The sequence below is a fragment of the Danio aesculapii genome, chromosome 4, assembly GCF_903798145.1.
Source record: "Danio aesculapii chromosome 4, fDanAes4.1, whole genome shotgun sequence".
Taxonomy (NCBI): domain Eukaryota; kingdom Metazoa; phylum Chordata; class Actinopteri; order Cypriniformes; family Danionidae; genus Danio; species Danio aesculapii.
Window position 1 is genome coordinate 54,940,540 of NC_079438.1, and position 27,023 is coordinate 54,967,562.

The 27,023-nt window shown below is 34.1% G+C and overlaps 1 protein-coding gene across 7 annotated transcripts in view; it reads left to right on the forward strand.

The window, feature by feature from the left end:
• The window catches only part of dgki (diacylglycerol kinase, iota), a 123,512-nt gene that overhangs the window by 81,872 nt on the left and 14,617 nt on the right, over positions 1–27,023 (forward strand). For 3 of the 7 annotated variants that reach the window (XM_056456139.1, XM_056456143.1, XM_056456144.1), the window contains 18 exons: positions 3,095–3,169; positions 5,545–5,601; positions 5,726–5,794; positions 6,097–6,165; positions 7,380–7,496; positions 9,678–9,752; positions 9,923–10,018; positions 11,982–12,064; positions 14,121–14,181; positions 14,324–14,437; positions 15,060–15,185; positions 15,270–15,348; positions 17,083–17,138; positions 17,469–17,531; positions 17,648–17,721; positions 20,586–20,697; positions 21,033–21,232; positions 24,459–24,521. In XM_056456139.1, the coding sequence (XP_056312114.1) occupies positions 3,095–3,169; positions 5,545–5,601; positions 5,726–5,794; positions 6,097–6,165; positions 7,380–7,496; positions 9,678–9,752; positions 9,923–10,018; positions 11,982–12,064; positions 14,121–14,181; positions 14,324–14,437; positions 15,060–15,185; positions 15,270–15,348; positions 17,083–17,138; positions 17,469–17,531; positions 17,648–17,721; positions 20,586–20,697; positions 21,033–21,232; positions 24,459–24,521 (1,589 nt within the window). The remainder of the gene's footprint in view (positions 1–3,094; positions 3,170–5,544; positions 5,602–5,725; positions 5,795–6,096; positions 6,166–7,379; positions 7,497–9,677; positions 9,753–9,922; positions 10,019–11,981; positions 12,065–14,120; positions 14,182–14,323; positions 14,438–15,059; positions 15,186–15,269; positions 15,349–17,082; positions 17,139–17,468; positions 17,532–17,647; positions 17,722–20,585; positions 20,698–21,032; positions 21,233–24,458; positions 24,522–27,023) is intronic. The other 4 variants (XM_056456140.1, XM_056456141.1, XM_056456142.1 and 1 more) reach the window with 4 other exon arrangements.

Genomic DNA, 27,023 nt, shown 5'->3' on the forward strand with positions numbered 1-27,023 from the left:
TTATTATTATTATTATTATTATTATTATTATTATTATTATTATCTGTTACTATTATTATGTTTGTTCATTTATTATTATTATTATTATTCAAAGTTTTTTTTACGCAAAAAAAGTAATTAACACATGCATGAAAACTATACAGTAACTTGATTCAGTGCTTGATTTAAGGCATCATTTCTTTGCTGTATCAAAAATAGCATTGAATATCAATATTTTTTAAGGTATGATACCGAAATGCTAAAGTGAGTTTTGTTATAGCACTAGTTCAGACTGGCTGTGTTCATCATTAGAGCACTTCAGATCTGACGTTTCTTTCAGGAGTAAATGTGAAGCTGAGAAAGGCAGAAGCAGCTATTAGACTGAAGCTTTGCAGCAGGTAAAAGGATTTGGTTGAGCTTTTGTTAAAGCAGCGCTCCGCTCTGATGTTTTCAAGAGCCATGGCAGCTCTATTATTGCCACTTCAAGCAGTTGGCAAAATTCTGCCATCGCCGGAGAGGAAACAAGCTTTTTACAGCTGAAGACTGAAGCGCTGAATTATACAATGATGAGCTGCAGATTCAGTTTAGTTCTAGAAAGCTGATTAAATTAGGAAACAAATAAAGCTGGGTTCAAATTATTAGCCATATGATATTTATAAATTTATATAATTGAAGTCAAAAATATTTTTACTTTTAAAAGTGTTTACAAAGTGAGAAGATTTTTTTAAACACATTTTTAAACATAATAGCTTTAATAACTAATTTCTAACTAACTTTCTTTTGTCTTTGCCATGATGACAGTGCATTATATTTACTAGTTATTTTACTAGGTTAATAAGAGTTATTATACAACAGTTCTGTCTGGTTCTTGAATCTGATTGGCTGATAACCAATTTAGCTGATAGATTGGCTAATAGATATTAAAGTACTCGTAGAGCCTCTTCACCCTTGTGTATTACTCCGCTCACACTAGGACTAAAGAGGGACTAAACAGTTCACTACAGTTTGACAAATATTTGCCGCTGTTGGACAACATAATGCACTTTTGAGGCACCTATGCAGTTTATTTATAAGGATAGTGCCTGTTTTAAATATTTATAATTTCAGAGATTTACTGCGTTCGCAGCCATCAGCCTGTCATACTGAGCAGAGCAATGACGGTTGACAATCTGCCACAAGATGGCGACAGAGACCTCATTATAAGTGCTTAGGGGACAAAAATTCTGTGTAAATTTCACACTACAGCTGATCAAAGCATTATAAAACAGGCAAGTGACATTCTAAGTGTCTCTTTTGTATGTTGTAGTTCTGTGTTTATGCCATAGTAATCTGGTAGTGTTTGCTTTGCTTTGGCTTTTTTGGGGGTTAATTATGGTAATATCCCCATTGCAACAGAGAAATCTCTGTAGACTGATGGCATTTCAAGCTGTTCAGCCTTATAATTTTAAAATGTGAGCAAAATCACCTGTTTTGTCATCATTTTAGACATTACGCTAGAGAATCATTCAAACACTAGCTCTGAAGTGATGTTAGTGTTTGATTTTCTTTATTATAGACACGATTATGCCATCAAACTGGTGTATAAACGCAATATCACATGTCATATAGTGCACACACACACACACACACACACACACACACACACACACACACACACACACACACACACACACACACATATATATATATATATATATATATATATATATATATATATATATATATATATATCGTGTATATACAACAGCACACACAATAATCAGAATATTCGTCTATATTTTTAATAATAGTTTTTTTATATTATGATTTGTTATTTTTGAATTATAATACCTTTTAATTGTACTGAATTTTGAACTAACAGCAAAAATATTGTTGTAAATTAAATATCATGTTCTCTCAAACTTGGTCCTGGAGGTCTTGTGTCCTCCACATTTTAGCTCTAACTTGCCTCAACACACCTGAAAGGATGTGTCTAGAAAGCCTAGTACAATGATCTCAAACTCAATTCCTGGAGGGCCGCAGCTCTGCATAGTTTAGCTCCAACCGCCCCCAACTCACACCTCTCTAATAGTGTTACACCTTGATTGGTTGGATCAGCTGTGTTTGATTAAGTTTGAAGCAAAACTGTGCAGAGCTGCGGCACTCCAGGAATTGAGTTTGAGACTTATGGCCTAGGAAGAGCTTGATTAGCTAGCACAGGTGTGTCTGATTGGGGTTGGAGCTAAAATCCTCAGGACACCAGACCTCCAGTACTGAGATTAAGAACTCCTGTTATATATTATAGTTCAGTGTTGATTTAGTTTAGATAAACAATAACAGTTAATCAACTTATGAAACTAGCTGCATTCAAATGTACAGAATGTTGCACATACTACCAGAAATATTGTTAATAATTATTTATTAATTTTAATATAAATAATATATAATCTTAAATAATAACAATCATTTGATTTTGTTGTAATTATTCTAATAATAATAATCCCATAATTAATAACTAATAATCCCAAATAATTTATATTTATACATTTTTTTTATTCAAAGTTCATATATTTCTAAATATCTCTCTCATTTTTATGAACTTTACTCATATTTCACTTTGTTTAAATGATGATTTTTAAAGTGACGCAACAACAACAACATCAAAAATATCAAGGTATATTATTTATTATATTCATTCATTCCATTTTCTTCGGCTTAGTCTCTATTTCAAAGGTGGCCACAGCGGAATGAACCGCCAACTATTCCAGCATATGTTTTATGCAGTGGATGCCCTTCCAGCTGCAACCCAGTACCGGGAAAAACACATACGCTCTCACATTCACTCACACACTTGTGCACTACAGCTAATTTAGCTTACCCAATTCACCTATAGCGCATGTCTTTGGATTGTGGGGGAAAGCGGAGCACCCTGCAAACTCCACACAGAAATGCCAACTGGCTCAGCTGGGACTCAAACCAGCGATCTTCATGCTGTGAGGTGACAGTGCTAACCACTGAGCCACCATTCTGCCCATGTTTTTTATTTATTTATACTTCCTAAAGTATGATTCCTGTATTTTAATAGTGTTTGTAAAATGCTGTATATTGAGCTGTGTTGTGTTTTGTGCTGTTTAAGAAGTCTGCTCCCCGGAGGAAGTGTGCGGCCTGTAAGATCGTGGTTCACACCGCCTGCATCGAGGAGCTGGACAAGGTGAGCAGATCTGCTGTTTCTTTACACAGATGAGCAGATCCTCAAATAGACATCAGGAGGAAGAGGAGACGGGATAATCTGGGTTTTTCCGCTGTGGTTTTTAGGATCAGGAGCTGTGGGTTCCTGCTGTTGCTTGATCAAATATAGTCATCTGGAGGAGATGGGAAAGAGTGATGATAGATTTCACTGTAGATATATACATATTATTTCAGTGTAGATTTATAGATATATGATTTCAGTGTAGATATATAGATATATGATTTCAGTGTAGATATATAGATATATTATTTCAGTGTAGATATATAGATATACTATTTCAGTGTAGATATATAGATATAATATTTCAGTGTAGATATATAGATATATGATTTCAGTGTAGATATATAGATATATTATTTCAGTGTAGATATATAGATATATTATTTCAGTGTAGATATATATATTATTTCAGTGTAGATATACAGATATAGTATTTCAGTGTAGATATATAGATATATTATTTCAGTGTAGATATATATATATATATATATATATATTTCAGTGTAGATATATAGATGTATTATTTCACTGTGGATATATGTATATATGTATTATTTCACTAAATGTATTAGTCAAGCCCGAATAGATATATTATTTCAGTGTAGATATATAATGTATTATTTCAGTGTAGATATATAATGTATTATTTCAGTGTAGATATATAATGTATTATTTCAGTGTAGATATATAATGTATTATTTCAGTGTAGATATATATTATTTCACTATATGTATTAGTCAAGCCTGAATAGATATATTATTTCAGTGTAGATATATAATGTATTATTTCAGTGTAGATATATATTATTTCACTATATGTATTAGTCAAGCCCGAATAGATATATTATTTCAGTGTAGATATATAATGTATTATTTCAGTGTAGATATATAAGTGTGTGATTATTCAGTGTAGATATATAATGTATTATTTCAGTGTAGATATATATTATTTCACTATATGTATTAGTCAAGCCCGAATAGATATATTATTTCAGTGTAGATATATAATGTATTATTTCAGTGTAGATATATAATGTATTATTTCAGTGTAGATATATAATGTATTATTTCAGTGTAGATATATAATGTATTATTTCAGTGTAGATATATATTATTTCACTATATGTATTAGTCAAGCCTGAATAGATATATTATTCCACTGTAGATATATATATATATATATATATATATATATATATATATATATATATATATATATATATATATATATATATATATATATATATATATATATTATTTCAGTGTAGATATACAGATATATTATTTCACTGTGGATATATGTATATATATATTATTTCATTAAATGTATTAGTCAAGCCTGAATAGATATATTATTTCAGTGTAGATATATAATGTATTATTTCAGTGTAGATATATATTATTTCACTATATGTATTAGTCAAGCCTGAATAGATATATTATTCCACTGTAGATATATAGATATATTATTTCAGGGTAGATATATATATATATATATATACATTTATATTTTCTTGCTGTGGGTTTAATGATTATTTAAATAATAATCCAAATATGCAAATTATGTGAACAATTAATATGAATATATTAGCCCATTATAAGTTATATAATTTATATAGCCCATATAAAGCCCATTCCTTATATTATGCGACACATAAATTGTAATAATCTGCAATCGAGATCAGGGATGTCCTAACTCTGTTCTGGAAGGCTGGTGTCCTGTTGAGTTAAGCTCTAACTTGCTTCCACACACCTGCCAGGAAGTTTCTACGATGTCTTGTACAGGGGTGTCCAAACTCAGTCCTGAAGGGCCAGTTTCCTGAATAATTTACCTCTAACTTCCTTCAACACTCCTGCTTGGATGTTTCTAGTATATCTAGTAAGAGCTTGATTAGCTGGTTCAGGTGTGTTTGATTAGGGTTGAAGCTAAACTCTTCAGGACACTGGCCCTCGACGACAAAGTTTGGGTACCCCTGATCTAGTAAGAGATTGATTAGCTGGTTCAGGTGTGTTTAATTGGGGTTGGAACTAAAATATGCAGGACACCAGCCCTCCAGGACCGAGTTTGGACACCGCTAATCTAGAACATAGATCTGAAACTTGATTTCTGGAGGGCTTCAGCTCTTCACAGTTTTGCTCTAACCCTAATTAAACACACCTGCTCCAACTAATCAAGGTGTTCAAGATTGCTAGAAGCTATTAAGCAGGTGTGTGTGGGAGCTGAACTGTGCAGAGCTGTGGTCCTCCAGGAATTGAGTTTGAGACCATTGATCTGGAACAATAGTAGCTGCTATTTATATTATTCTGCAAATCTAATCTCTAAACATGTCCTCACAGATCAACTTCCGCTGTAAACCCACTTTCAGAGAGGGCAGCTCTCGATGCCTCAGAGACGTGAGTTTCTTTATCTCCTCACCACATAAATCACACTGAAGATGCTTTGACATACACACTCACTGTAATGTATGTGTGCTGTTTTAGAATAATGTGTGTGTGTGTGTGTGTGTGTTTGTGACAGCAGAATGTGTTGCGGCATCACTGGGTTCACCGTCGCCGACAGGAGGGAAAATGTCGACAGTGCGGCAAAGTATGTCACACAAACACTGCCTATTTCATCTACAGTATAAGAAATAATATATAGAGAAATGCACTGACAGCTTAATACAATCTCTTTGTAGCGTAATATACAACACCAACCCAGACAATAATCACTTTAAACTATCAAAAATGTTCATAAAAGATAGAAGTAAGAAAGATCAAGGTCCCATAATGCAGTTCAAAAGCCTAAATAAAAAGGGGGGAAATAAAAACAGCTAATTTACGGATATTTTTTACAATGTACAGATAAAAGAACAGGTCTTAATGCAATCTCTCTCTCTGTCCTTGCAGAGTTTTCCACAGAAGTTCTTCCACAGTAAGGAGATCGTGGCCATCAGCTGCTCCTGGTGCAAACAGGCGGTGAGGGGCAGCTTTTAAAGGGATAGTTGACCCAAAAAGGAACATTTACTCACCATTTACTCATCCGCAAGTGCTTCCAAACGCAGCCATCTGTTGCATAGGTGGAATCTGCAAGTGCTAGGGTAACTTGGGTCAACAAAATAAGTGATGAGTGAAGACAAACTTTTGTTTTGTGTGTGATTAATCGTGGTTAATCTATCCCAGCACTACAAAAAATAGCTATTGCTGTTAAAAGTATTGTTCATTGTTAGTTCTAGTTAGGATTTGCTAATATTAACAAATCTTACCTTATTTTATCTGTAGTTTATCTCTGCAATAATCTACATCTAACGAGCATCAACAAAGCATTTTCACACAAAGAACACGCCGCTCACTGGATATTTTCTCTTTTCGGACCATTCTCTGTAAACCCTGAGATGGTTGTGCGTGAAAATCCCAGTAGATTAGCAGTTTCTGAAATACTCAGACCAGCCTGTCTGGCACCAACAACCATGCCACGTTTAAAGTCACTCAAATCACCTTTCTTCCCTATTCTGATACTCGTCTTGAACTGCAGCAGATCGTCTTGACCATGTCTACATGCCTAAATCCATTGAGTTGCTGCCATGTGATTGGCTGATTAGAAATTTGCGAACAGTTGGACAGGTGTACCTAATAAAGTGGCCGGTAAGTGTACTCTATATATATATATATATATATATATATATATATATATATATATATATATATATATATATATATATATATATATATATATATATATATATATATATGGATATATATATGGATATGGATATGGTTTCTGTATAAATGTTTGAATGATGATTATTCTTGAATGGGCTGTGAGGCAAGGGCCCAGGTAAAATCTTGCCTAGGGCAGCAAATTAGCCAAGGTCAGGTTCCCAACCTTTATGTTGAACTCAAAAGAAAATATTTTGAAAAATGTTGTGAATCAATAGCCATTGACACATCCATACTAAACAATATGGATCCAAACAAATACTGTGGAAGAGTCCGTGTCTACCAGTTTCCAGCATTCTTCAAAATATCTTTATTTTTAGCTCAACAGAAGAAGCTTAAAGAGGTTTGAAACAAGCGGAGGGTGGGTAAATGATGGCAGAATGTTCATTTTTGGGTCAGTGATCGCTTTAACTTGCAAAATCTTGTTGGTTTTGTACTGCAGACTGACCTCTTTCTCTGTTTCTCCATCGCAGTTTCACAACAAGGTGACGTGTTTCATGCTGCATCAGATCGAGGAGCCCTGTTCACTGGGAGCTCACGCTGGAGTCATTGTCCCACCGTCCTGGATTATTAAAGTCCGGAAACCGCAGGTACGCTCAACTCAGATGACAGAGTCTGTGTATGATTAAGTAGGCCTCGATATACTGCAAGCCAAACTAAAGATCAAACATAATTTCTAACTAAATCCAACCGAAATAATCTATAATTCAGGACTTGGTTTGGCTTTTAAAGTCACCATTAAATCAAAATTGACTCTTCTTTTTTTAATATGTACAGTTGAAGTCAGAATTATTAGCCCCCTTGTATATTTTCTCCCCAATTTCTGTTGAAGACCTGAGCCTGAAGCGAGGTTTATGTAGGAGACACTAATGCAAAGTGACACTGGACTGTGTGTTGAAGCTGGGCTGTGCACTCTTGTCCTTCTGCACCGATCAGCTTCAGCTTAAATATGCTTGGAATCATCTACATAATTTATATGGAGCTTCTTTCACTGTTTTCGACACTTCTGACATCAGTTTATCTGTTGCATTGCGAGCTACGGTTGAATTGATCAAAAACTGACCCATCATATCAACAGTCATAGCAAACATTTAGACCACGCCCACTCTTGTTACATGATCAGCTATGATTGGTGGATTTATGCATTGATGGGGAGGCTTTTTGAGCGGTGGCACAGACAGCGATGCCACTTTCAATTCAGGAGTTGCTAAAAGGGAAGTTTCTTGTTTGTACTGAAATAGTTTTTTTAAGTGTTTCATCCTCATGTTGTTCTGAACCCATATGACTTTTTATTCTGTATGATAAAGTGCTCTTTTCCTTACAATGTAAATGAGTTTATAGAACATTTTTATGAATTAATGACTTCAATTTTGATCATTTCAACATCTTATGACTTGCAACATAGTCCCAGGAACTACTTTTAAAGGGGTAGTTCCCCAAAATTGAAAACAATGTCATATTTTACTCACCTTTGACTTGTTATAATCCAGTTTTGTTTTTTTGCAAATGAAAATATATGATAAAATGTTGGAAACCGGTTACCATTGACATTAAATTTACTTATTACTAATTAGTAATTACTAAAAACTATTTTTTTTAAAGGTAAGTGGTTATAAACAATTTATATGGGCTGAATTTAAACAAACCATTGAAGCTGAACATTACTAAATTTGATTAGTTTGTTTAAATTCAACCCATATAAATTGTTCTCAATATATTTAATAAATCTAACAAATATTTTTTTTCAGTGAATGGATGTCAATGGTTACCTGTAGCATGGTACAACAGAGTTGAGGGCTCAAATGCAGTTTATAAATAGCTTAGTCAGGCAGGCAATGGTCACTTAGGAACAAACAGTAACATGAGGGTAATCTAAAAGCATAGTTAGTACAGCAGATGAATGGTCAGGACAGGCGGCAAAACAACATAAAACAATGAACAAGGCAAATATCAAAAAGGAACGAGGAAAACAATTAGACATGTTACAATGGAACAAGATTCAGCAAAGCCTGTGTGTGTTTGTGCTGTTTAAATGGTCCATCTGATTAGTCCATCATGAGCTTCCAGCTGTGTGTAATCAGGGAGATCAGGAACGGGTGTGTCTGAGGTGCATGATGGGAGTTGTAGTTCATTGAAGTGGCATATGTGTAGTTCTCTAGCGATCTGCACATTGACTTGCTGGTGATTGTGACAGTTACCGGTTTCCAGCATTCATCAAAATATCTTCCTTTGTGTTCAACAAATAAAAAACCTCAAGCTGGTTTGGAAAAAGTCGAAGGTGAGTAAATGGTGACAGAATTATTGGGTGAACCGTCCCTATATTATCTAACTAACCATGATATTTTATGCAATTTTTTAAAGTTGTAAAGTAAATTGAGCAGAATTGTATTTCATAATAATAATAATAATAAGAATAAGAATAATAAATATAAATTATTTGTATAGCACTTTTTCTTCATACATGCAACTCAAAGCGCTTCACAAACAAACAAGTATTAAAAACAACATCAATATCAGGTAAAATGTAAAAAAAAACGGAGAAAAAACAAATCTATTAACAAATAAATCTAAATAAACAGCAAATATATACTCAGATTTATGCATACATGTACATGTATACCTAGATCTTCTCAATGGGTCTTGAGCACCATGACGGTGAATAATTGATGAAAATATTATCTTCTTTTTTTTGAGTGAACTATTCCTTTTTGTAAACCTACAACTTGGTCCTGCTGGTATATCTTAGTCGGCGTCTCTCTCCTGTGTCCCAGAGCTCATTTAAAAACTCCACTCGGAGGAAAAAACGGACATCGTTCAAAAGAAGAGCCAGCAAAAAGGGCACGGATGTGAGTAAATCTGATTCCTGTGCTTTTCCCAGGTTTTCTGAGGGCCTTTTCTTCCCTTAACTCCTGCTCTGTGATCATCTGTCCCCACACAGCTTACTTCAGTTTGTGTATGTGTGTGTGTCGTTGTGCTAATGTGCATTCATTGAAGTATAATGAAGTGACTTGTGCAGGAATCTAAATGGCGTCCATTCATGCTGAAGCCGCTGCCGTCACCGCTGATGAAACCAGTGCTGGTGTTCGTCAACCCGAAAAGTGGAGGAAACCAGGTAGGCTTCATGGAGGAATAATGGACAGTCATTATGGCACAATAAACCCTGAAAGAGCCAGAATGAACAAATGACTGAATATTAAAAGCTAATTATATGTCTACTTAGCATATTAGTTTAATAAATACATGAGTAAATATGTTATATTAGCAATTTTGACTCTAAATAAAATGAATGAACACAAGATATATTATTTCTTGTTAGATGTTGTTCTGTCAGTCATTCTGTCTGTTGTTCTGTAATCCTTTTGTCTGTCATTCGGCACTCATTTTGTCTGTCTACCATTCTGTCTTTCTGTAATCATTTTGTCTGTCATTCTGTCTGTTGTTCTGTCTGTCATTCAGTCTGCTTTGTTACCATTCTGTCTGTTGTTCTGTCATTTTGCATGTCTTTCTGTAATCATTTTGTTTGTTGTTTTTGTCTGTTGTTCGTCTGTCATTCTGTCTGTCATTCTGTCTAGCGATTAATCTGTTGTTATGTCATCGTTCTGTCTGTCATTCTGCACTCATTTTGTCTGTCATTCTGTCTGTCATTTTGCACTCATTTTGTCTGTTGTTCTGTATGTCATTCTGCACTCGTCTTGTCTGTCATTCTGTCAGCCGATCTGTCTTTCAGTAATCATTTTGTCTGTCATTCTGTCTGTCGTTCTGTCTATAATTCAACAAATTCATTGTTTTGTTATCATTCTGTCTGTTGTTCTGTCATTTTGCATGTCTATCTTTAATCATTTTGTTTGTTGTTTTGTCTGTGTTCATCTGTCATTCTGTCTGTCATTCTGTCTGTCATTCTACACTTATTTTGTCTGTCATTCTGTCTATCATTCAAGCTGTTTTGTTATCATTCTGTCTGTTGTTCTGTCATTTTGTGTCTTTCTCTAATCATTTTGTCTGTCATTCTGGCTGTTTTGTCTGTTGTTCTGTCTGTCATTCAATCTGTTGTGTTGTCATCGTTTTGTCTGTAGCTCTGTCTACCATTCTGTCTCTTTGTAATCATTTTGTCTGTCGTTCTGTCTGTCATTCTGTCTGTCGTTCTGTTTGTCATTCAATCTGTTTTGTTGTCATTGTGTCTGTTGTTCTGTCATTTTGTGCGCTTTCTCTAATCATTCTGTCTGCCATTCTGTCTTTCTGTAATTGTTTTGTGTCATTCTGTCTGTTGTTTTGTCTCTCATTCTGTCTGTCATTCCTACTATTATTCAGTCTATTTTGTCTGTCATTCTGTCTGTTGTTTTGTCTGTCATCGTGTCTGTCGCTCTGTTTGTTATTCGATCTGTTTGTCATCATTTTGTCTGTTGTTCTTTCTGTCCTGTCATATTTTTTTCTGTCATTTTGTAATAATTCTGTCTGTCATTGTGCTTGTTTTTTTTATCAGTCCTGTCGTAATTTTGTCTGTCGTTCTTTAATCATTCCACCTGTTGTTTTGTCTGCTATTTTTCCTGTCTTTCTTTATTGATTTTGTCTGTCATTCTGTTTTGTTGATCTCTCTCTGTCCTGTCTGTCATTTTGTCTGTCATTCTGTCTGTCTTTCTGTAATTATTTTGTGTCTGTTGCTTTGTCTGTCATTCTGTCTCATTCTGTCTATTGTTTTGTCTAACATTCAATGTATCATTCTGTCTGTCATTCTGTCTGTTTTTCTGTCTATCATTCAGTCAGTTTTGTCATTATTCTGTCTGCCGTTTGACTGTCTTTCTGTAATCATATTGTCTCTCATTCATTCTGTCGTTTTTGTCGTCATTCTGTCTGCCATTTTGTCTGTCTTTCTGTAATCATTTTGTCTGCCATTCTATCTGTCGTTTTGTTTGTTGTTCTCTCTGTCCTGTCCTTTGTCTCTCTACCATTGTCTCTTTACATACATGCCTTCAAAATTAATCTCAGTCATTCTGTCTGTCATGTTGTCTGTGTTTATATCATTGCGTCTCTCTATATACACAATTCTGTCAGTCTGACCTTCTGTCTGTAATTTTCAGGGCACGAAGCTCCTGCAGATGTTCATGTGGATCCTGAACCCTCGGCAGGTGTTTGATTTGTCTCAGGGAGGCCCCAGAGATGCGTGAGTCTCCATTTAGATCATCTCGTCCTCCCATATAGCGCTTTAACCCACCATCTTTTTGTCTCCAGCACGTTAATTATGTAGTCATCGGATCTGTGAGGGAGTTCAGTGTATCTAGAAGCTGCCCGCTGCCCACTGCTTCAGTTGTGTCAGTAATTGAGCTGTAAGGCCGTTCAACACACTGATACACACAGAGAAAGAGAGTATTGAGACACAGCTGGACGACTGGGGGCTTTTCTTTAGATCTGACTGACAGAGCTGTGAATAAACTCCCTCTTTTAAAGCAGAAAATCAACACACACACACACACAGGGGTTTTTTGAGGACTCTCCATAGGCATAATGAATTTGATAGTTAAAATGTTTAATGTATGGCCCTCCCACTAAACCCAACCCTCATAGAAAATCTGTGGCAAAATTTGAATGTGAAAAGAATGTGAAAATGTTTGGTTTTTAAGGGGTTATACCCATTTCATTATACAATAAACTGTACCTGTAAAGCACCAAAACCAGTACACACACACTCCTTTAATCCACACTTGAAAATCTACCAGCAGGGGTCACTAGCTAATAATGACTATTGGTGGTTTATTTTTTAAATGTTTGTTTGTTTATTTATTTACTGAATTAGTTAGTTAGTTAGTTGGTCAGTTAGTCTGTTAGTTAGTTGGTCAGTTAGTTAGTTGGTCAGTTAATCTGTTAGTTGGTTGGTCAGTTAGTTTGGTAGTTAGTTGGTTGTCTGTTAGTTAGTTGGTCAGTTAATCAGTTAGTTGGTTGGTTGGTCAGTTAGTTTGGTAGTTAGTTGGTTAGTCTGTTAGTTAGTTGGTCAGTTAGTCTGTTAGTTAGTTAGTTGGTCAGTTAATCTGTTAGTTGGTTGGTCAGTTAGTCAGTCAGTTCGTTGGTCAGTTAGTCTGTTAATCAGTCAGTTAGTCATCCGTTAGTTAGTCAGTTAGTCTGTTAGTCAGTCAGTCAGTCAGTCAGTTAGTTGGTCAGTTAGTCTGTTAATCAGTCAGTTAGTCATCAGTTAGTTGGTCAGCTAGTCTGTTAGTTGATTGGTTGGTCGGTTAGTTGGTTAGTTGGTCGGTCTATTAGTCAGTCAGTCAGTTAGTTAGTATGTTAGTTAATCAGTTAGTCAGTTAGTCTGTTGGTAAGTTAATCTGTTAGTTAGTTAGTTAGTTAGTCTGTTAGTTAGTTGGTCAGTTAATCTGTCAGTTGATTGGTCAGTTAGTCAGTCAGTTAATTGGTCAGTTAGTCTGTTAGTTAGTTGGTCATCAGTTAGTTGGTCAGTTAGTCTGTTAATCAGTTAGTTGGTCAGTTAGTCTGTTAGATGTTCAGTTAGTCTGTTAGTTAGTTTGTTAGTTAATCTGTTAGTTGGTTGGTCAGTTAGTCAGTCAATTAGTTGGTGAGTTAGTCTGTTAGTCAGTTAGTCATCAGTTAGTTGGTCAGTTAGTCTGTTAATCAGTTAGTTGGTCAGTTAGTCTGTTAATTAGTTGGTCAGTTAGTCTGTTAGTCAGTCGGTTAGTTAGTCTGTTAGTTAGTTGGTCAGTTAGTCTGTTAATTAGTTGGTCAGTTAGTCTGTTAGTCAGTCGGTTAGTTAGTCTGTTAGTTAGTTGGTCAGTTAGTCTGTTAATTAGTTGGTCAGTTAGTCTGTTAGTCAGTCGGTTAGTTAGTCTGTTAGTTGGTCAGTTAGTCTGTTAGTTAGTTGGTCAGTTAGTTAATTGGTCAGTTAGTAAGTTAGTCTGTTAGTCAATCAGTCAGTTGGGTAATTAGTTGGTCGGTCAGTTAGTTAGTTAGATGGTTGGTTGGTTGGTTGGTCAATTAGTCAGCTAGTTAGTTAGTTAGTTAGTTAGTTAGTTAGTTAGTTAGTTAGTTAGTTAGTTAGTTAGTTAGTTAGTTAGTTGGCTGGTTGGTTGGTTGGTTGGTTGGTTAGTTAGTTAGCAGTTTCAGACATTACAGATTTCACATTTGTAATGCTAAGTGAAGTATTATATTGTAAGTATAATTGATTGTAAATGCATGAGTGGCAAATGTCTCTATTATCTCCCTCTGTCCATCAGGTTGGAGTTGTACAGGAAAGTGCCAAATCTTCGCATCCTGGCCTGTGGAGGAGATGGAACGGTAAGACACAGTCCATGATGGGAAAATCAGTTATGGCTGGTAACAAAACTCATGTCATTTCTAGATGTGTGATTCAAAAGAAATCTTTCTATATTTTTCGAGAGGTTGTGTGTTTCTGAAAGGGGTTTTCCTGTTTGTTCAGGTGGGCTGGGTTCTGTCGGCTTTAGATGAGCTTCAGATGAACCCTCAGCCTCCTGTGGCGGTACTTCCTCTTGGGACAGGAAATGACCTCGCTAGGACACTCAACTGGGGAGGTGTAAGTTCACACTCCTTATGAATTTTTAGGTCATTTCATACTTGAATTTGTCCTCATGTTTTCTTTCCTGCTGATGTCACAGAAGTAGTGTTTTATTTAAATAATTCTCAAGTGCCAACTAATCACTTTTTACAGTGTAATAAAATCCAAATTTGCATAAACATTTGCATATTCTCAATATGTGACATTTACTGCAGAATTCTAATTGGATTAAATGTCATTAGTGCTTCTGGATGGGCTGCTGTGATTGGCTGAAAGTGTGTGATTGTGCCGTTGGCTTGTGAAGTGCTCGTCTCTGATAAATGCCACTCATTACTCTCCATTATGCCTGGAGAAACGCTGGCCTTGGAATGTGGAGTGTGTTTTTCCCTGTGTTCTCCGTCCCTCAGTACAAAGTCTATTATCAGCAATGAAGCGGCTGTGATGATCCTCGCTGTCGGAACATTTGAATTGATGCAGTAATCATTGCAATATATGTCAAGTGCCGTGTTTATGCCGGGAGTAAATGACCCCGTACAGTAGCCGTGTTACACTGCCTTGCACTAATATCGACACCCTTGATGAGCAAAGAAGGCTGTGAAAAAAATTATTTGCTGCTTTCAAATTTTTTGGTTTGTTTCAGGGCTACACAGACGAGCCGGTGTCGAAGGTGTTGTGTCATGTGGAGGACGGCTCAGTGGTTCAGCTGGACCGCTGGAATCTGCAGGTAGAGCGCTCGGTGGTCCAGCATGAGGAGGGAACCCAGAAGGTAAACACTGGAGTCATTGTTATGTACTGTATGAATATCTCCCATTTACACAGCGCTGATGTGTGTGTGTCTGTGTTTTCTCAGCTTCCTCTAAATGTGTTCAATAACTACTTCAGCCTCGGCTTCGATGCCCACGTCACCCTGGAGTTTCACGAGTCCAGAGGTTTGGGTCATTGTGTTGTACTAAAGGACAAAATGTAGACATATACTGAATAAGCAATTTGTTACTTTAAACCCTTTGCCTTTTAAAGCAACAAGCTGATTTTACTTATAGCCAGTAAACCTATTGACTTAACTTATATAAAGTCAACTAATCGCCTTTTACAGTTGTTGAGGCATATTTTGTAATTTAATCAAGGTTAAATATGCCAAAACATACTTATTTTTTGTTTTATTGTTCTTAATATGGAGAAATGACAACCATATAACTAAACTAATATTATATTTATTTACTAAACTGATATTAACATTCAATTATTTGATTTTGACATTTCTTTTAGTTTTCACTAACCAAAAAACACAAATTTAAATGTTTAAATACTTACAAATTCTGTGTTATTATATTAAATTATATTATATTATATTATATTATATTATATTATATTATATTATATTATATTATATTAAATTATATTATATTATATTATATTATATTATATTATATTATATTATATTATATTATATTATATTATATTATATTATATTATATTATACTATATTATATTATACTATATTATATTATATTATATTATATTATACTATATTATATTATATTATATTATATTATATTATATTATATTATATTATATTATATTATATTATATTATACTATATTATATTATATTATATTATATTATATTATATTATATTATATTATATTATATTATATTATATTATATTATATTATACTATATTATATTATATTTATTTTATATTATATTATATTATATTATATTATATTATATTATATTATATTATATTATATTATATTATATTATAATTATATTATTATACAGTATAGTATAGTATAGTATAGTATAGTATTGTATTGTATTATAGTATAGTATATTAATATAGTATACTATAGTATTGTATTATAGTATATCATATTATATTATAGTATAGTATATTATTATATTATATTGTAGTATACTATAGTATTGTATTATACTATTATATTATATTATATTATATTATATTATATTATATTATATTATATTATATTATATTATATTATATTATACTATATTATATTATATTATATTATATTATATTATATTATATTATATTATATTATATTATATTATATTATAGTATAGTATAGTATAGTGTAGTGTAGTGTAGTATTATAGTATAGTGTATAGTATAGTATTGCATAGTGTAGTATTGTATTGTATTATACTATATTATATTAATGTTATTGATGATAGCAAAATGCTCATTTAAATGTCGTTTACCTTGCATTTAAAACAATACTGAACATAAACATATCAATATCTATATATAAACGACGTATGAAGGTTGTGATTGTTTATCAGAATGTAGTTACTGACATTCACACACAATGAAATACACAAATGTACACACGCACACACACCCTAAATAAACTGAAACACAATTACTCAATAACTCGCTGATCAATGATTATACCATGCTTTAAACACGTATGCTGAATTTGTGTGTGCCTCTTTAAATGCAAATGAGCTTTCCAGAAGTGGGCGGGGCCTGTACAGCCTGTGCTTCAGCTGCAGATGTTTTTCATGCTCAAATATCAGTGTTACAGTCTATAGGAATTTGTACAATGTCTCTTCAAACTGATTGAGCTGTTGAAGTTGTTGATGACGCTGCTCTTTGCTTCTGTCTAATAATCGTCTGTGTTGTTTATGCTCGTTCACAGAAGCAAACCCAGAGAAATTCAACAGTCGCTTCCGTAACAAGATGTTCTATGCAGGGGTGAGCAGAGCTCCTGTCAATCAGTCTTGTGTGTGTGTGTGTGTGTGCAGGCCATGAACGTGTGTTTCAGTGTTTATGTGTGTGTGGTTTCAGTGTTTTAGTGTGTTTAAGGTGTGTTTCATTGTGGTGTGTTGTAGTTTGTGTGTACATTTCTTTGTATGTGTGTTTGTGTGTATCTGTGTGTGTATTCGTGTTTTTCGGTGTGTGTTTCTATTTAGTTCGAGTAGTGTTTCTGCGTGTGAGTATGTTTATGTGTGTGTGTTTGTATCTGTTTAAGTGAATGTGTGCGAGTGTGTGTGAGAGACTGACAGTGTATCTGCTGTTAATCAGGCTGCGTTCTCAGACTTCCTCCAGAGGAGCTCCAGGGATCTGTCTAAGCATGTGCGTGTTGTGGTGAGTCTCCTTCTCTTGCTGTGTTCTCCAGCTGAATCTCTCAGTGTTTTCTGCTCTGCTGTTCTCCAGCTCATGCTCTTCTGAATTTCTGTCTCTTCTGTGTGTGTTGGAAACAGTGTGACGGCACCGATCTCACAGCCAAGATCCAGGAGCTCAAGTTTCAGTGCATCGTCTTCTTGAATATTCCCAGGTTCGGTGCTGAAATGAGCAGCCATTCTCTGCAGGTTTATAATGAGATAAACATAAAACCATACAAATCAAGGCCTAAAATAGATAAATAAACATTATTCTTAGTATGTTATTGCTAGTATTACTGGTATTATTATTATTATTATTATTATTATTATTATTATTATTATTATTATTATTATTATTATTAGTATTATTATTATGACTAAAACAAATGGTCTGTGTTCAAATCAAATGAAATATCAAAATAATTATAATTATAACATGGACAGTCATATATGCCATTAACATTAACAAATTAGATTAATAAATAATAATAATATTATATGCTTTTAAAATGCCAAAAATTTTGCTAAAATTTTGACAAAAAAAATTCTGGATAAGTTTTTAAATTCAATTTACAGCCCAATTTTTAACACAATGTTACTATATTTTTATTTTATTATTGATATTGTTATTATTACACAGATAATAATAAGAATTATTTTTATTATTATTATTACTATTATTATTATTAGTAGTAGTAGTAGTAGTAGTAGTAGTAGTAGTAGTATCATCGTCAAACCAAATGACCAGTTTTTTTATTGTTTAAAAGCAAAACAAATAAAATAGAAAATAATTACAATTATAAAAGTGAACAGTCATGTATGTATTACTATTAACAAATGAGATTAATAAATATTAATACTATATGCTCTTAAAATGCCAATAAATTGAGTAAAATATTGACAAACATATTTCAAGTTTTTAAATTCAATTTATAGCCCAATTTTAGCACAATGTAAATATATGTTTTTTATGGTTAAAATTTAAACTAATAAAATATAAAATAATTATAATTATATCAGTGGACAGTTGTATATGTGTTATCATTAATAAAAAACATATTTTGGGATAAGTTTTTTAATTAAATTTATAGCCCAATTTTACCATAGTGTTTTTATATTTAAATTTTTTTTAATATTTATATTATTAAAAAAAAATAATGATATATTATTATTATTATTATTATTATTATTATTATTATTATTATTGTTGTTGTTGTTGTTGTTATTATATTATTATTATTATTATTATTATTATTATTATTATTATTATTATTATTATTGTTATTATTATTATAAATATTATTATTATTATTATTATTATTATTATTATTATTATTATTATTATTATTATTATTATTATCATCAAACCAAATAAACACATAAAATATATAAATAAGAGGACAGTCATATATATTTTACCAGTATCAATTTCAATGAATAAATACTAGCACTATACGTTCTTAAAATGCCAAATATTTGGGTAAAATATTGACAAAGCATAATACAATTTTGACCCAAATTTAAGCTGAAATAACCCAGCATTTGTTAAAGTGTAATAAACGCTGCACATTCTGTTAGTTTATTTTTATGATTGCGAGTGCCTTGTAGTTATTTAGGCATTAAATATGAAAAATAATTGATAAAAATATGCGAATAACCCCTGACAGCTGTCTTTGAAAACATGTTTTTCTGTCTAGTCTGGAACGTTGTAAATGTCAGGACAGAACCGCTAATAATGACCTTTGCAACACATTATTATTGTAGTTGGTGCCAAGAAAAAACAGTTGTGCACAGATGATTAATGCGCTGTTTTCCCCATAACACTGTTGAAATGTGGAGCTGGAAAAGGTTGGTTGTGCTGCGTGAGGCTTTAAAGAAGACTGTAAGAGAAACGTCTGTGATGTCAGTTCCTCTGATGAGTTGCAGAAAGAGCAGAGCACTATGATAAACCTCCTGTGCAGGGAAATGGTGCAGAAATATGGGGTTGGACGGGAGAAGAATTTTACATGTTCACAGAAACTGAATTAAGTGTTAAAATGTGTAAAAATACTTCGTTTATCAATCTTTTTAAAAAAATATTACAGTTTTATCTATTATTTGTTGCTGAAGAGTATATGTTTATTTAATCATCTTCAATTAAAACCTTTGGAAATATAATGGTAACCAGTTTCGTAGACTAAAAATAAACATCTATTATTATTTTATTTTATTTTATTTTATTATTGTCATTATTACTTTATTATTATTATTATTATTTTATTATTAGTATTTATTTATTTGATTATTCATTATTATTATTTATTTCATTATGTATTTGATTTATTTCTATTATTTTATTATTATTATTATTATTATTTTATAATTAGTATTATAATTATTATTTATGTATTTAGTCATTTATTTAATAGTATTATTATTATTATTATTATTTATTTTATCATTTATTTATTATAATGTATTGTATTATGTATTTGATTATTTATTATTATTATTATTATTTTATTATTATTATTATTATTTGATTAATTATTATTATTATTATTATTATTATTATTATTATTATTATTATTATTATTATTATTATTATTATTGTAATATTGTTTTATTATTATTATTTATTTTATTATGATCATTATTGTTATTTATATTATTATTTATTTTATTATTTAGAAAAAAGCTGAATTATTATTTTTTACTTCATTTATACTCTTGAAATATATTTATTTAACTTTTTAATGTTTTTTTAACTTCTATATTTTTTATTTATAAGGAACTAAGCCGAAAAGAAAATGAATGAATGAATGAATGAATGAATCATGCAAACTTGATAAACACTAGAATAAAATAAATTTAAGTTCAAATAAAAAAACAGTAAAAACTAAAATTAGAAATAAATTTAAGGCTTAAATAAATGCTCATTCGATTTTTGATTGTAATAATTTGAGTTTGATCTTGTTGATTATAACAGGACAGAGATGTCCCAGAGATTATATCTGTTGAACAGAGTTAAACTCATGAACACTGCTGATCTCTGCAGATACTGTGCTGGAACAATGCCATGGGGAAACACAGGAGACCACCGAGACTTTGAGCCGCAGCGACATGATGATGGCTGCATCGAGGTCATCGGCTTCACCATGGCCTCTCTGGTGAGTCTGTCTGTCTGGCTGTGTGTTCATCTGTCCATCAGTCTCTCTGTCAGTCTATCCATATATCCGTCTGTCTGTTTATCCATCTGTTCAACTGTCTGTCTGTCCATCTATCCATCAGTCTCTCTGTCTGGCTGTCTATGTATTTGGATATCCATCTATCTGTCTGTCTGTCTATCCATCTGTGTGTCCTTCCGTCAGTCTGTCCATCCGTCTGTCTGTCTGTCCATCTATCTTTCAGTCTGTCTGTCTGTCTGTCAATATGTCTATTCATCTGTCAATCTGTCCATCAGTCAATGATGTTGTGATCCGCTGTTCTCTCCGTCCTCCACCAGGCGGCGCTGCAGGTTGGTGGTCATGGCGATCGTCTCCATCAGTGTCGAGAGGTGCTCATCACCACCTTCAAGACTCTGCCGGTGCAGGTGGACGGAGAGCCGTGCCGTCTGGCGCCCTCCACCCTGCGCATCTCTCTGAGGAACCAGGCCAACATGGTGCAGAAGAGCAAGAGACGCACATCTGTCCCGCTGCTCAATGAGTGAGTCACTAAACACACACACCCACATACAAACCTGCAAGATGGTGCATGAGAAAACAAGTTATCCTTATTGTGTTTGTGTGTGATTCTTTTATATATTTATATATTAAGTGGCCCTAACTACTAGGAACCTGCATCAATAAACAAGTGCAATGTACTTAATGTGTATATAATGTGTTGCACATCACTAATGATGCTATTGAGGTGGGATATGGGTAAGGGTCTGTTTTAGTGGTGTTTGGGGGCAGGTTTAAGTGTTAGGTTAGGGTGTATATTATAAACACAATTACAGATATTAATTAGCATGCAGATCATTTTAATAGCAGCCAATTCGAATGTTATCACTCGACTGAATAGGCGTTATCAGTGGTTATCAGCTTATAGATATGGGCCAGTAGGGGCCTTCTGCACCTACTAGTAGGCTCAGAAGGCTGTTAACATTTATCCACATGGTTAATCAGCTATAGGTCACATATGGCTGCGGTCGGAAGTTAACGAGAATTATTTATATTGTTTATTAAATGTCCCATAAATTGTATTTTATTAACGTTTACCCCAACAGCAACCCCAGTGGTGTAGTCGGGGCTATACGCATGTATACCCAGTATGCCTACTTTTTTCCACTAGCTGTTTGGGTATTACGACTTCTGAGGATCAATACTTGCGTATACCCTCGGTATACTCACTTGTTTTGCTGATTAGACTTTACGACACGTAGAATTTACGTGTATTCGCATCCCCTTTAACTGTATGCTAAATAATTTTTTAACTCTCATCTTAATTTGTATATTTTGCACCATTCCCCGCCCCCTGACGACCACAGCAGCTGTGAGAAAATTTCGTGAGTTTTTCGAAGTCAACTGAATGATTTCTCGCTGAAACGTTCAGGTAAAATTATAATACAGCATGGGCGGGTTGGGTGGGTAATAGTACACCACCTTTTTTTTAGGACTACACCACTGAACAACCCTAAACCCAACCATCACAATAATGTAAAAACAGATCTGGATTTAGAGTCTTCTCTATTATAATAGCTGATTAGCCATGAGAATTATTATTTATTAAATTTCCCATTAATTGTGTTTTATTAACATCTACCCCAACCCTAAACCCAACCGTCACAGTACTGTAAAAACAGATCTGAAACTGGAGTCTTCTATGTTAGTATATCTGATTAACCAAGTGAATGGATGATAACAGCCTTCTGAGCCTACTAATATGCGCTGAAGGCCCCTACTGGCCCATATCTATCAGCTGTTAACCACTGATAATGTTCATTCAATCAAGTGATAACATTCCAAGTGGGTGATAATAGGTGCGTTGTACAAAATGATTGAATTAAATCTAAGAGCATTGTAGTTAAGATATAGTGGGATCTTTGTTTCTAGAGGAATACATCTGAAAGGGTTAATAATCTCAGATTCGGTTCTTTTTTATTATAATATCTTACTTTTAACAGCTTGAATGAGCCTTTTCTGTTATTACAAGATCAAAATATTACATATTTGAAAGCCTACTGACACATCCATGAGGGTCTTTTCATGTTTTCTCATTTGCATAAAAATAAAAGTAATAATTATTATTATTATTATAACATGATGGTTAAATATTAATATACATATATGAATACATTAAATAATGCATCATGTCTGTATGAATAATATTTTAATGCTATTTAAAATTCATTATTAGACCCCAACACATGAGCTCACATACAGCATGTTAAAGCATGTCTTTTTCTGAGCCGTGGGGCGTAACAGACAGTATTTCTCTGATTTCTGCAGTCTGGTTGAGGTTGTGTTAACTAACCCGTCTAACAGCTGGTGTGTGTTAGTATTAGTAACAGCACTAATGCTCTGCCGTCTCTGTGTGCTGCTCTGCATAGCTCAGTGTTGTTCTCTTTCTTTTTCTTTTTCTGTCTGTCTTCATTTCTCTCGGCTGCCACTCATGCATTTGTCTTTAATCTGTCTGTATGTCTATGTAATCTGTCTGTCTGTCATTTGTCCGTGTCTGTAATCGGTCTGTCATCTGTCTGTCTGTAATCTGTCTTTATGTCTATGTAATCTGTTTGTCTGTCATCTGTCTGTGTCTGTAACCTGTCTGTAATCTATATGTCTGTCTGACTATCATCTGTCTGTATGTCTGTCTGTCTTTAATCTGCCTATATGTCTATGTAATCTGTCTCACTGTCATCTGTCTGTGTCTGTCATCTGTCTGTAATCTGTCTGTATGTCTGTCATCTGTCTGCATCTCTGTGTGTAATCTGTCTGTCTACCGGTCTGTAATCTGTCTGGTTGTTGTCTGTCTGTAATCGGTGTGTTTGTCTTTAATCTGTCTGTCTGTAATCTGTCTGTGTCTGTCTGTCTGTCATCTGTATGTCTGTTGTCTGTCTGTGTCATTTGTCATTTGTCTGTCTTTAATCTGTCGCTCTGTAATCTGTCTGTCTGTCATCTGTCTATCTGTAATCTGTATGTCTGTTGTCTGTCTGTGTCATTTGTCTGTTGTCTGTAATCTGTCTGTCTGTTGTTTGTCTGTAATCTGTCTGTCTGTTGTTTGTCTGTAATCTGTCTGTCTGTAATCTGTCTGTCATCTGTTTGTAATCTGGATGTCTGTATAATCTGTGTGTCTGTCTGTAATATGTCTTTGCCATTTGTCTGTCTGTGTGTCTGTTGTATGTCTGTAATCTGTCTGTCCGTCTGCCATTTTGTCTGTCTGACTATAATCTGTCCTTTGTCATTTGTCTGAATGTCTGTAATCTATCTGTTTGTCATCTGTCTGTAATCTGTCTGTCATGTGTCTGTGTCTGTCGTGTCTGTGTCTGTGTCTGTCATCTGGCTGTCTGTCATGTGTCTGTGTCTGTCATCTGGCTGTCCGTCATGTGTATGTGTCTGTCCGTAATCTGTCTGTCATCTGTCTGTGATCTGTCTGTCTGTCATGTGTCTGTCATCTGTCTGTGATCTGTCTGTCTGTCATGTGTCTGTCATGTGTCTGTCATGTGTCTGTCATCTGTCTGTCATCTGTCTGTCTGTCATGTGTCTATGTCTGTCATCTGTTTGTAATCTGTCTGTCTGTCATGTGTCTGTCATCTGTCTGTCTATCTGTCTGTCTGTCATGTGTCTGTAATCTGTCTGTCTGTCTGTCATGTGTCTGTCATCTGTCTGTAATCATTCTTACATCTGTCTGTCTGTGCTGATGGCTGTGCTGTGCTGTGGCTGCGCTGACGCAGCATTCAGAAAGTGTGTGCAGCCGACCTGCGCCGCCTCTCTGCTCCCCCAGACTCCTTCTCTGTGTAAGTACACACTCTCTGTGTCTCAGCGGCCCTCACACACTCACTCTCTCACACACACACTCACATAAGCTGACAGAGCCTCTGTGTGTGTGCGCATCTGTGTGAGTCCAGGGTTTCACTCATCAGTGCTTTTTTTGGTTCTGTCGCTCGCTGTGCATCTTAAAGTCAACATGAAACCATCAAATAAAATTCATATAAACTCTGTCTACATTGAATTCAATCTATATTGAATCTCTTTTACATGTTGAACACAGTGTTGCCAACTGTTTTCAATAAAAAGGCGCTAAACTCTGCCCAAAAATTCGCTTAAGGTTGCTAGATTACATCATACGTCAATTTGCATATTACTGACGTCATCACATCCAGCCATTTCTGTTTGTTTAACAGCCTATGGTTAATAAAGGGGTATTTATATCTGCACTACGCTTTATGTAAGCATGGCAATTTAACTAAATTTATTGCTGTTTGAATAAAGTATATGAATACAGATGTGTAGTGAATTTGCAGTAATCTCTCAGTCTAATAAACTGTCGCTAAAATATCTGTGATTGTAAACAAGGTCAAATTAAATTGTTAAATATAAAACAAAGTAGAAGCAGATCAGTTTAACTGTACAAGGGAAAAACCTCACACTCGCGGTGCTAAATTGTTTGCCGTCGGGACACAGAGGAATGATCTGCTCTCGGGCTGCAGGTGGGAGAGACTGCTGTACAAGAACTGGGCCGCCTGTAAGAGCGTACTCGCACTATATACAGTTGGCTTGAACCAGGCCAAAGCACGCTTGTCCCCCCTCCCATCTCCCCCGACAGTCCTCACTCACATTACATTGGGACCTGAGCACGCTTGAGTCATCAATGATGCGCTGTTCAGTTAGAGGCGCTCTCGCTCAGCACAGTGGAGATTTCTTTAGTTATATTGTTTTAGTTGTTCAAATATTTAGTTGTTCAAATGTTTTAGTACGGTCAAATATTTCACCGAACAGATCAGCCACTTTTGACACTCATAAACAATCATAAAGTCCTCATGCTGCAGGAATTAGGAGGTTTGCTGAAGGTGCAGCTGTCGTGCAGTGAGGGGTTTGTGTGTTTAATAATCTATGACAGTTTGCGTTCATTGAACAGTACGAATGATTAATAAATCCATATGAAAAAATCCCGTAAAAGTCACGTCTCGTCTTCAGTTTCGGGCTCACACTAGAAGCGCACCATGCCAAAGGTTAACCGCGCTCTGGCACACCTCCAACCGGGTCAGGACTGGCCAAGTGAACCGTCCCTGAGCCTGATTCAGAGCACTCACGCTTCTCAAACGATCCGGGAAACAGGCCTGGGCACGGTTCGGATTGCATAGTTTGAGTATGCCCTAAGTGATCTGAGGTGGGGGAGGGGCCGACGGCATCATCTGCAACTAGTTGAGAAGAGAAGGAACCTTACAGTACGGACACACAAGCGTCTATAAAAATCTCCAGTAACACTCAAAAAAATTGCTAGATTTGTTGCTTGTCGCTTTTTAAAAAATTTGTCACTAGAGGGATCTGAAAAGTCGCTAAAAAAGTAGGCAACACTGGTTGAACACAAAAGTGGATTATTATTTTATACTTATTATTATATTATATATACTAATTATTACCTAAATAAAAACTTGAGGAATAGATATTTAAACAAATATGTTATTTACATCAGAATTGACATTTTTTTTAATGTATTTATTATTATTTTTATATTATATTTATTATGCATTTATTATAACAGTATATTACAAATATTGAAATTTTGCCTACAGTTGAAGACAAAATTATTAGAAATTATATTTTTTTGTTTAAAAACGATATATTTTTTTGTTAACAGTCTTGTTTAACGGAGAAAGAAAAAAATCAACACATTAACAGTAGTTTTAATAGCTCAAATAATTCATTTGTTTTGTCATTAATATTTATAGAATATAATATTAATAATATTTACTAGTTATTTTGCTAAACATTTGCATTCAAAGTGCAACTTAAAGACCGCATTTACCATACTTAGCTTAACTAGTAGAACATTGGACAATAGTATTACACATACTAATAAATGACATTAGCAATACACATTACTAATAGTTTATATTATATTAATAGTTAATATTTACAATAGGAAATTGACTAGATATCTTCATGGAAGATGTTTACTTGATATTCTGTAATGATTTAAAATGATGTTTGGCATAAAAGAAGACAACATTGATTTTGACCTATACAATGGATTTTTGGCCATTGCTAACAATATATCCATGCAACTTAATGATCACATTTATGAAAATGAATAAAAGCTGTGTTATCTGTTTTTGCGTATGAACTCTTCATATATCTGTATATGTCAAGAGTCTCTAAAGGGTTGCTCATGTTGACTTATTTTAGCATGACAGATTTGGTCAATGCTACTCAGCCCAAATGACCACTAAACCCATTTGAATGTATTCACGACCTCAGTCAGCCATTGTGATCTTCACTCATCTCCTCTTCCTCCT